This window comes from Erpetoichthys calabaricus, chromosome 16 (assembly GCF_900747795.2).
Source record: "Erpetoichthys calabaricus chromosome 16, fErpCal1.3, whole genome shotgun sequence".
Taxonomy (NCBI): domain Eukaryota; kingdom Metazoa; phylum Chordata; class Cladistia; order Polypteriformes; family Polypteridae; genus Erpetoichthys; species Erpetoichthys calabaricus.
Window position 1 is genome coordinate 61,335,766 of NC_041409.2, and position 11,198 is coordinate 61,346,963.

At 36.8% G+C, this 11,198-nt stretch overlaps 1 protein-coding gene across 2 annotated transcripts in view; it reads right to left on the minus strand.

Annotated features, from left to right (window-relative positions):
• Positions 1 to 10,849, minus strand: part of nudt14 (nudix (nucleoside diphosphate linked moiety X)-type motif 14) — a 130,875-nt gene extending 120,026 nt beyond the window's left edge. For both annotated transcript variants that reach the window (XR_003718599.2, XM_028821500.2), the window contains exon 1: positions 10,672 to 10,849. Coding sequence is in view for 1 of the 2 variants with exons in the window: in XM_028821500.2 (XP_028677333.1) it covers positions 10,672 to 10,752 (81 nt within the window). In the remaining variant the exon portion in view is untranslated. The remainder of the gene's footprint in view (positions 1 to 10,671) is intronic.
• Positions 10,850 to 11,198: the final 349 nt, after the last annotated feature.

The following is an 11,198-nucleotide window of genomic DNA, read 5'->3' on the forward strand; positions in this document are numbered from 1 at the left end:
TGAAAAACAGTGCACCCTGTGTAACACAGTCTACAGTGCTGCAGTCACTACAAAAAGGAATGCAAGAACACAACCTGGTTCAAAGCATACATCACAGAGACAGAGTCAGTTATTGAAGTTAAGCATTCTGCACTGATGAACTACAAGTGTTACCCAAGGCAGACAAATCTGCAAGGACTGAAAGCAGCACAAAGAAAGGTCTGGCAAACTGACTAGCAGTGTGCAAATGATTACCAGCGGTCTCTCTGAAACACAATTCAGCTGTCTGCAAACCAAGGTCATGCAAGGGACTTGTTCGCTGGAGTCAAGCAAACCATTGGCATCCCAATCACTTATACCAAGGGCCACCTATAGTATCTGATCAAAGGACTTTCCCATGCCTGGAATAATCTGGGCTGTCACACAACACCAGAAGACAAATGATATGGCCTAGAGTAAGGATGTTGTTGGGTATGAGGTGGTAAAAGGGGCTGACAGCTTCAACTACCTTGGCTTTATAGTCACTAGCAAATTATCATTAGATGCTCAAATTGCTATTCTATCTAGACTTAGCAAAAGGACGTGAGACAATAAGTAGCTGTCAAAAAACAATAAAATTTAATTTTATTAGACCTATGTCCTTAATACACTCCTGTACAATGCAGAACCTTTGTACCATGTAGTCAAAACAGGACTGGCAACTACAGAACTCCCACGTCCACTGTTTGCAAGGACGGAGTGGTGGCTCTGAGGCTAGGGATCTGCACTGGCAATCGGAAGGTTGCCAGTTCGAATCCCGTAAATGCCAAAAAAGGGACTCTACTCTGTTGGGCCCTTCAGCAAGGCCCTTAACCTGCAATTGCTGAGCATTTTGAGTAGTGAGAAAAGCGCTATATAAATGCAAATAATTATTATTATTATTATTATTATCATAGGGATTCAATAATAGGATAGAATTACCACCACAGGGGTCCTGCAAAAACTAACTCCTCAGCTTGAATCTCATCTTCTGTTAACCGTTCATACATTGGCTTGGACATGTCTACAAGATGGAAGATGGCATTCTTCTATATGAAGAATGTTTTAAAGGATTTTGGCTGTGCGGTATCTGCTGCTTCATTTCAAAGGCATGTGCACACAGGACTTGAAACTAATCAGTATAGATACACACTAATGGAAGATTACCTAGATGACCAAGAGACCTATAGGAACTCAGTTAAGGAGGACATTAAGGACAGAGATGTGAGGAAGAACACTCAAGTAACTAAAAAGAAACAAGGACAGTAAGGTTCTCCACTTGTCCAGCTTCACTAGAACAAATACTGGTAGGGACTGCTATCCCAGACTAGGCCTCCTGGGTCACTTCAGAAGATGTTTATAGAAGGAATGACAATCAAGGTATTTACCAATGCCTTTCAAGATTAACAGATACCTGTATGCAGTATAACATTTAAGGGATTTTTTTTATCTGTAACTAGATGATTACCGAGTGGCTTCGCTCACTGAGTGCAAGGGAAAAAAATAAAATGTAGCATTTTTAAAATAAGTTTGTTAATTGCCAGTTTTATTTTTCAACAAATAAAGAGCACTTACAATAACATAGAAATCAATATAAACAACATTATTAACATCATTATCATATGAGAATATGAAGTAACATATAAGAAGCACATTGCATATAAATATAAATTATTAAACAGTAAAATCTTCTTCTGTAATACGCTACCGTGGCTGTTCGTTTGTCTGTCCAGGATTTTAAATCACCTGTAGCTCGCAAACCGTTTCACCTATTGACTTGAAATTTGGTACACATATACTACGTGACGTCTACTATCCGCTTTCGGGGTGATGATTTTATTACTCTTTTTATCTTTATTTTATTTAATTGTAGAATCAACTCTCAGCAGCACGCAGCAGGGCGGCTGTGCGCCGTTCTCATTCCCTACCACCTTCGCTAATCATTCTTGAGGCAGATTGAAGACTTAAGTGCCAGATTAAGTGAAAGGTTAAAGAAAACGTACTAAGTAATTACAACACAAAAACTAACTTAATCAGTTTTAACGCGAAAAGATGCAGAGGAAAGAGAAGCAACGGGCCACTAGGGTGGAATAAAGAAGAGCTGCTCAGGAAGCAGCAAGCACATCAACCTCTAAGCAAATGAATGCTAAACGTACAGAGAAAGAGGATGAATACTATGAATGCTCAAGTCAAGTGTATTCACTGCACGTTATTGTGCAGTGCGCTGTTACTGGTATTTTGATAAAAGAATTTGAACAACATATAAGAAGCGTATAAATTATTAAACAGTAAAATATTAACATTTAAGACGTAAAGATACATTGAGTACTACTGCAGTGCTTTCGGGTACACTACATTTTTTGTTTGCCCATTACATGCATAAATGTATACATTTTTTGGTGTACCTACCCGAGAATACGCGACATATAACTGACCGTGGGAGAAGCATGGATTTTAAACATGTGTTGAGTTCATCCGCTGGTGTCCCTCGTGGAATAACTGGTAATGTTTGACAAAAATCTCCTGCAAGTAAAACGACAGTACCTCCCATTATTTTGGTAGGATTGCTGAGATCTTGCATTGTTCGGTTCAAGGCTTCATAAGCTCTTTTATGTGCCATGGTGCACTCATCCCAAACTATTATCTTTGGTTGTTGCAAGACTTTTGCCTTTCCAGAGCCCTTGCGTATGTTGCAAATTGGATTTTCGTCGTGAGCGAGGTTTAATGGTAATTGCAATGCTGAATGTGCTGTACGGCCTCCATCTAATAATGTAGAAGCGATTCCCCATGACACTACAGCCAGAGCTATGTCACCATTCGCTCTTTCGGCAAGAATCAGGTTTATTCAGAATGTTTTTCCTGTTCCTCTGTGGTCATACGTAATTTCTGTTTCAAACGCTCATACATAATTTCCGTTTCAAACACGAAAATAATTTTATATATATAGATTATATTTGGAAAAATTTGAAAATTAGATATTGTTGATTGTCAATTAGTTAAAAATTAGAATCACAGATGATGCGCTTAGTAACACTGCATCTGAGCCAGATGGGGATGCTACCCATTGATGGACTGGCATCCTATTCAAGTGTTCTTCCTTGCTTGCGCCCATTAATTGCTAAGATAAATTTCAGATGACCAATGACCCTGCCCTGCAAAACCAGGTTAAAAAATGGGTGGATGTGGGAGCTACAGCTATATATTTACTGATTAAAGTAAACTGCTTTTAGTAATAATGGTCACCTCCATTAATTTTCTAGTGATAACTGTTGTGATTGTAATATTATTTGCTTTTATTTACTTTAACTGACATTCTATTTTTCCCAACATTAGGAAATAAAACGTTTAGTGTGTAGCCTTACTTTTTTTAATCTCTACTTGATTTTCTGATGTCATGATTCATAATGAATTGTGATCAAATCACATATTTAAGCCACTTATAAAGTTACAGTTGCACAGGCTGTCTTTGATGACAACAAACATCGGTTACTTAAAGACTAGTCAAGTCTAGAGTACATAGATGAATTCAGGGAATTTCTCATATTTACAGTTTGCAGTTGACAATGCCTATCCTGTTCTGTAAATAATTTGGGAATGTAAAGAACCTTTTGTAAAAGAGCATTTTCCAATACAAAGGTCATGGCTGTCCAATTACAGAACAGCATCGAAAATGAACCCTAATGTGAAAAGGCAATTAATTGAGACCATGAGAATACTTGGAAACATTTTAGATTTGTTGATCTTTAATGCTGACAATACTTACTCATCTATCCTTCATTTTTCAACAGCAATACCAGTTTTTTTCTGAGAATAAACACAAATTGTGGAATAGATTAGTGATATGTTCAGTCCATCACTATGTAGCCAGCACTGAAATATGAAGTGCAAAGTTTAACCTTAGTATTTTTTACTTCTAGGTTTGAATGGCACAATTAAAGACATCTATTAGATACAGACAAAATACAAAAACAAATAGACAAAATGGACATTTAAGTCAAGAGACTGATATTAGTATGCCATAATGACAAGACTGCAATACTACTATAAAAAGCTTTTTATAGACAGATCCTATCAACAAACAAATTCATTTAATCAACTTGTTCAAAGAACATAACGTACAACACAACTAGCCAGTTTGAACCCCTTAGCTAGCCAGTAAGTGTTTTTTCATATTCACTCCCCCAGTATATACAGTATTTTTAACACAAATAGCAATTTTGGTCATCAAAAAAACAATGGTTTAAAATGACTTTAATTCATCAGTTTAGTCTACTGGCTAAGAATTAGTTCTCCAAAGCACAAGGATAAAGTTTCAGCTGCAACAATTGAGTTCATGGGTAACCTTAACTAAGTGAACACACTTAAATGGGTCATGGGAGGAATTGTGGAATTTTGCTTACTTACAAGATGTGATAAAAAATAGTTTACAGTGTGCATATACAAGTGTTTATATGCCAATTTTAACTTCTAATCAATATTACTACATAAAAATCATTTTTACTGACATTGTAACTAATAATTATCTCAATACTTGATTCAACCATAGTAACCTATGTTACATTGCTTAACACTGCCATCAGACAGTTTTAGAGCCCTGTAATAATTTAATAATACTTTTTTTTTTAATAATACTTTTTGCATTTATATAGTGCTTTTCTCACTACTCAAAGCGTTTAGCAATTGCAGGTTAAGGGCCTTGCTCAAGGGCCCAACAGAGCAGAGTCCCTTTTGGCATTTTACGGGATTCAAACCAGCAACCTTCCGATTGCCAGTGTAGATCCCTAGCCTCAGAGCCACCACTCCACCTATGTGTTCCGCCTGTGTTCAAAGGCTGGCCTAATAAATAACTAAGTGAACTTTTCATGCTCTCGCACTGTTTATAATAACATGGTTATCAATGGGTACCCTTTTTTATCCATCATCCAAAAGATGCGCAAGTTAGGGTGAAAGGTGATCTTAAATTAGCCTTGTTTGGCCATGTGTGTGAGTGTGCCCCATTGAAGGATGAACAAATCATCAGAGTTATAGTAGTTCACTAACACCAAGTGAAAAATTAAAAAAGAAATATCAAATATACATATAACTGAAATGTGTGTGATGTTTATCCAACTGGAATGTTTAGAATTTTAAGTCAACTATACAAGAAAAAAAAAAAACAAGGCAATCATAAATAAAGTCACCACTGTAGTAAAAAAAAAAATCAAGCAAAGCAAGATATACTGGTAATGCATGTCCTTTAGAAGAGAATGCATTTAATATGCCAATCAAGAATAAACATGAAAAGAAAGTAAAATTCAATCCAGACTGGAGAGTTTCAAATAATGCTACCTAATATTAGTGATATCTCTGGTCTAGTCATATCACATGACAGACTATATTATAACAGCATCTGAAAGACTGAGTGCACTAATAAAAATAAGCCTATCAAAGGTGAAATCCTGGTTTTCTTTTCCCTTATGTTTACAAAATGAGCCATTATTATTTATAAATTGTCTCTTTAACTCATTTCCTTTTGGATGGTGCATTTCCTCAAAACAATTTGACAATTTGGGGTGTTACAAATTAATATTAAATGTTGCTTAAGCAAAACACATGACCCAACTCTAAGTTTGCCATCTTATGAATTCTGAACTGTTTGTGTCTTTTACTTCATTGTGAAATTTATAATAATGCTTCCTATGTTCAGGCTTTTAGTGGAAATATGATTAGTTTTTTTTATTATTTTGGCTCATAATTAAAAGTGTGGGCAACACAGTGACAAATTTTCTAGTACCGATGCCTCCCAGCTTTCCATTGTCCCAAGAGCAAATCCCAGTGCAAGAACTGTCTGTGGTAAGTTTGCATTTTCTTCCTATATTTTCATTTCACATCCCAAAAATAGGTACGACCAACTGGCACCTCTAAATCAATCATGAGTAAAGGTGTTAATAGGCATGAATCTGCCCTGTGATGGACTGGCATCCCATTCAGGGTTAGTTTCTGTCTTTTGCCCAGTGCTGCCAAGATATAGTATATGGGCAGAACATAATGTGCAAGACAGCAACCAACACAGGAAAGAGTGTTAATCCGTATCAGAACACACACTCATTCATACAGAGCCAATTTACAGTTGCCGATCAACCTATCAATCACATCACCAGGACATTGAAGAAAACCCTGAATACCTAAAAGTAAACAACAGGGCTGTGATTTATCTCCTTGTGCTACTGTGGCCTTTATCCAGGTATTCACATTTTCCATATCTCAAAGACATGTATTTTATGGCAAGAAGCAACTCTGAACTGGCTTGATATGGAAAAATGTGAGTATTGCATGCATGAGTGAGTATTGTGAGAGATTTGCCCTTCATCCAAATCTGCTTCCTGCAGCTGAAAAAGGCTCTGGTCCTTTATAACTGTGCAATGAAAAAAATCAAGATCGGGAAAGCAATAGATGGATAAATGTAAATGCATAACAGTACATTTTTAAGTGCAATTCTTTTTTACCAAGACATTTTAGAATGTTTTGGATTGGAGCAGAATAAGTTGAAGAGATTTACTCAAAGATACATAAAGTGTTAATGATAAGAACTGAAAAGCCTTTTTCTGAATTATTGCTTTTCTCTCATTAATCCATTACCCACATTGTCTGCTTTCATAAAAAACAAATGTAAGGAGTGACCGTCTTTTGTCACACTTAATATTTGTAATCCCTTTGTAGGGATAGTTATAGATGTTGCTTAACTATGAAAATCAATGTTACACATGACAAACGTATTACATTTACAAATTTGTGAATATTCTTGCAGGCTCAATTTTTCATTTAATTTTTCACTAGTAAGTAAATTACACCAGTTATTTGAACAGATGGCAAGTATGTAACTTCCCAAGGCCCCAAAATTCTATTATTTGGCAAGCCGCCTTCAATCAAAAAAATTTAAGGACAAAAAACTTACAGAAATCATTTTATTAAGTGAAAATGACTATAAACTGAGCATTACAGATGAAGTTAATATCAGAGTTCATGAAAATTAAGCTCATGAAAAATAAACACAAAAAAAAAATCAAAGAAGCATTTACTACAACAGCCTTTGAGAGACATTAAACAACTGAGAAAACTAGGAACACAGCATGTAAGTTCTCACTCTTTCTTTTCCATCGCGATAAATATATGTTAAATAATTGCAATTTACACAATGATTTTATTTTCCTCATTCCTTTTTAGCTTTAATATTTTATTTTAATTTTTCAATAGTCATAAAATCATTCTCCTTCCTATAACTGCATGTCCAAGTAAATAAAGGAGAATTTTTTGGCGTGAATTGCCATGTAAATGTTAAAATGGCATGTAGAAATGGTAGCTCTTCCAGAGCCTTTTCGTAAATGGTATCAGGATTTTTTTTTTTAACTATTATGTCACTGGCTTTAGATGGCATTTCAAATGAAGTACCTTGACTGAGATTTGCAGCCTATTGTGGAAAAACACTGAATTTCCCAAATCCCTCTTGAAAAAAGAAAAGAAATACTCATATTGGTATTTAGTTGTAATCTTCATAGAAGTAACTTTTCAAGATACTAAAGATGTAAACTGCTGCAGCTGCTTTCTTTTAGAGCCTCTTAATTTGGTTGTTCTCATTATGTTTTGTTAAAAGGGCATTTAGAAATGGAAATAGCAGGCTTATCAAAATGGGAAGCGAGAAGATCTGCTGGAGGAGGGGAACTCAAAAAGCCTATGAGAACACCAGAAACCAACGATGATATTATACTAATACATGAATGCACATTTTACTTTGTAATATTTTTGCTTCTCTAGACAGTCTTTTAATTGAATGTTCACACATGTTTTGATAGGCTGGTTCCTAACACAAAGAAAGTGACTTCAAAGAATATAACAGGCCGCATTAGTCAGTTACATGTCATTTGTCAGTTTTGGTTAAGCATTTCTGTGGCGCTCCATTCATCAAAATGCAAAAAATGCAGTCACTATTACCTTTAAAAAGAAAGCACTGTTATCTATGCCCAGGCCTCAAGGTCTATAGGAAACTCCTCATCTCATTTATTTTTGCATATGTTGACAATTGTGTAATGTGTTAGCTTTATATGTGAGAATATTTGATATTAGATGTGTGGTTTTGTAATAGTACAGTTTTGAGCATCGTTTCAGGTAGTGTACCAGAATCTCATTGAAGAATACTGGCACTTCAGCTACAGTGATGTCATTGAGAAGCTGCAGCAAATGACCAGTTTAGTTTCCCAGAAATCACGGTAATGTTCAAATGCTGTTACTCTGGGCCACATGTCCAGTCCTGACTGTAAAAAGTGTTCCTTAAACATGTAACTTTATCACCTAGTAGCATTCACAGAAACTCTAATTGTTTAAACTCTGTAATACCTTCTAAAAGAGAAATTCCACTCACCAAGAGTCTACATCCAGCATATGTATTACAGCTTTAACTGAGTAACAATGCAAAGTTCTGTTCTTAAGGAATCACCGTGGTATTTAAATTTCTACATTGACAGACACATCCATTCCATCTACAGTTCACTTACATATAGGCAATCATATACTGTTTTTGATTATATGAACTCCACAAGGTAGCCATCTATGCTCCAGTATGTCCTCCTGACTATACAGCCAAGAACACTAACAAAACCATCATATATTCTATGATGCCACTGTACATTATGAACAATATTAATAACAGGCAGCACAGTGGTGCAGTGGTTAGTGCTGCTGTCTCATGGCTCCAGGGATCCAAATTAACCGTAAGCCAGATCATTGCCGGGAAAAAAATATTGCCAGAATGCCTACAGATTATTTTTTTTTTTTTCCTAAATGTACTCGGGTTTCTTGGTGAATCCCAAATATGTCATTATTAGATTAGCTGAGCAACACTAAATTGCCAAATAAAAGTAAGGGCCAGGGGGAGTGTGGCCTGTTACCGACTAGTGTCAAATGCAGGGTTTGTTTCATGCTACGTGCTTGATACTGCCACCACAGGCCTTGACCCAGCTGCAACACTGCAAAGGACAAAGTGAGTACAAAGAATGGAAAGGTAGAAGAACCTTAATGATGAGATTACAAATCAAAATGGGTTGGCAAGCAAAAAGGTATTATGATAACAATCTGACCCAAAAGGACGCCAAGAAAAAAACAACTCTTTTGGAGTTCCAACTCTAACAGTTATCATGGTGAAAATGATTAGCTGCTTCAGATTCTTTGGGTTGGAGATCTTCAGCATCCTGACTTGTGTCTACAAAAACAAATGAGCATGCTGGACTGAATGGTCTCTACCAGTTTATCAAACTTCTTTTGTTGTTACGTAAAACTAATGTCAAGTTAAAAATAACACAAGTGCACTTCCATTTTTCAAGGAAATGAAGGATGATTAAGCAGATACCCTTGAATTTGAAAGGTTTCTCAGACTAGTGTCATTAATGTGTGGAACTGTGATAATACAGAAGACAAAGAAGGTTGTGACAGCTGTGAAAAACAAATCGGCTCTGACTTACCATTAAGCAATGAAATGTACACCTGGGACATAACATAAGATCCAATCCTTCATGCACACAAACTGTTCTCACCTCTAGAGTTTGGCAGATGGTACCACAGCATCAAACATCAGACCAGCAGGTTCAAAACCAGTTCTTACCCTCAAGCAATTTTTGTTTCATAAATGGCAAAAAAGCTGGCTGTTAAACCGATTATTATACTTCATCACCAAAACTGGCAACTGTAGTGCTTCTACACTCTCTACTGCATAATTGTGTACAGTATATTGCTTTCTATAATATATTGAGTACAGAATAATCATAGCATGGTAGTGTCTTTTTGCATAAATAACATTTTATTAATTGTTGCTGTTTTGGATAAACACTGAGAGAACTTCACTGAATAAGGTCGTGTTAACTGGTAAAATTAGAAAATTAAATCACTGAAATGCCCCAATTGCCTCATTTACATTGGCAGATTAATATGCTGTGAGGATTCTTTTCTCCCTGCAAATGTTCCAGAATTACTGATTAACACGTAATGAAATCAGTAATTTGACAGTTTTAAAATTGACACATATGAATTATTTAATTTGCTCCGCTGAGCCACAAAAGAAAGGGTTTAAAAACACTTTTTATACAGTGAACGATGGAACTTTTTCTATTAAAAATAGCAAGAGGTCTTTATAATGATAAGGTCTTTTAAATGTAATTTAAACGTAATTTGTAAATTACGGCACGGTCTTTCCTTTAATTTACCAGGCTGCATTTTTTAAAAGGCAATAAATAAATCCGTTATCTTTCAGCCGTTTAGTCACCTCCCAGTGAAGGTCTCTCTCTCATGTATATTTCTCTTCAGCTATGCCCCCCGACACTATATTCTGGCGGAGCCAATATTAATATTACAGTATTCATAAATTATGAAGACTGTTGATGCTCTTGAACTGTGGGAGGGCATTCAACGTCGTACGTGTGCTCACGCCACTCTTGTGCTTGCACTCCTTTCAAAACGAATTCATGATGCCATTGGACACCCTACCCGTTCTGTTACGGACAGCGAGTTCACACAAATAATGTCAGTCCTAAAATGAATTTAAAAAAATCTATCATAATCGCAGATGAAATAGCGGTAACCATGGGGACGGGCAGCCGCGCGCAGTAGGTGGCGAAATAGCGCCGTTTCAAGTGAGTCTGATCCACTCACCTGGCTGTAGTGAACCCTGAAAGGTTTCAAGTAATTGGAGCTGCTGCAGGAAACCACCTGGATATTACTAATCTGCTCCATAGTACCTATAGATGATCGGACACCTGACAACTCCAGTCAAGCAGCGAGCAGGAAGAAAGGAAAGCTAGACGAAGGACGGGTCGTTAGAAGGGACAAAACGCACCAACGCGCGAAGGAACGCGTGGGCAGAGTGTAGCGGAGACGAGCGGCGCGAGGCAAAGCGTCAGGCGCGGACACCCCGCGGGCTCGCGCGCTAGTAGACGCTGACGTCAGTCAGACTTGTTCTCATTTCAACAGTGCATAAAAAAGCGCGCCATGCTTGTTTCGACATTTCGCCATCTGGGGTGTTGCTGATTGATGAGTGAACCACTTTATGAACGAATCTGAACGCACAAGAATGTAGTGTGATAGGGGAACGTGGTCGCGTGGGCTTGAGGCTTAAAAAAACAACTGTAAATGTTTGTTAGATTCCACATTAAAAAAAATCAGGTTACTTGCTTTTAACA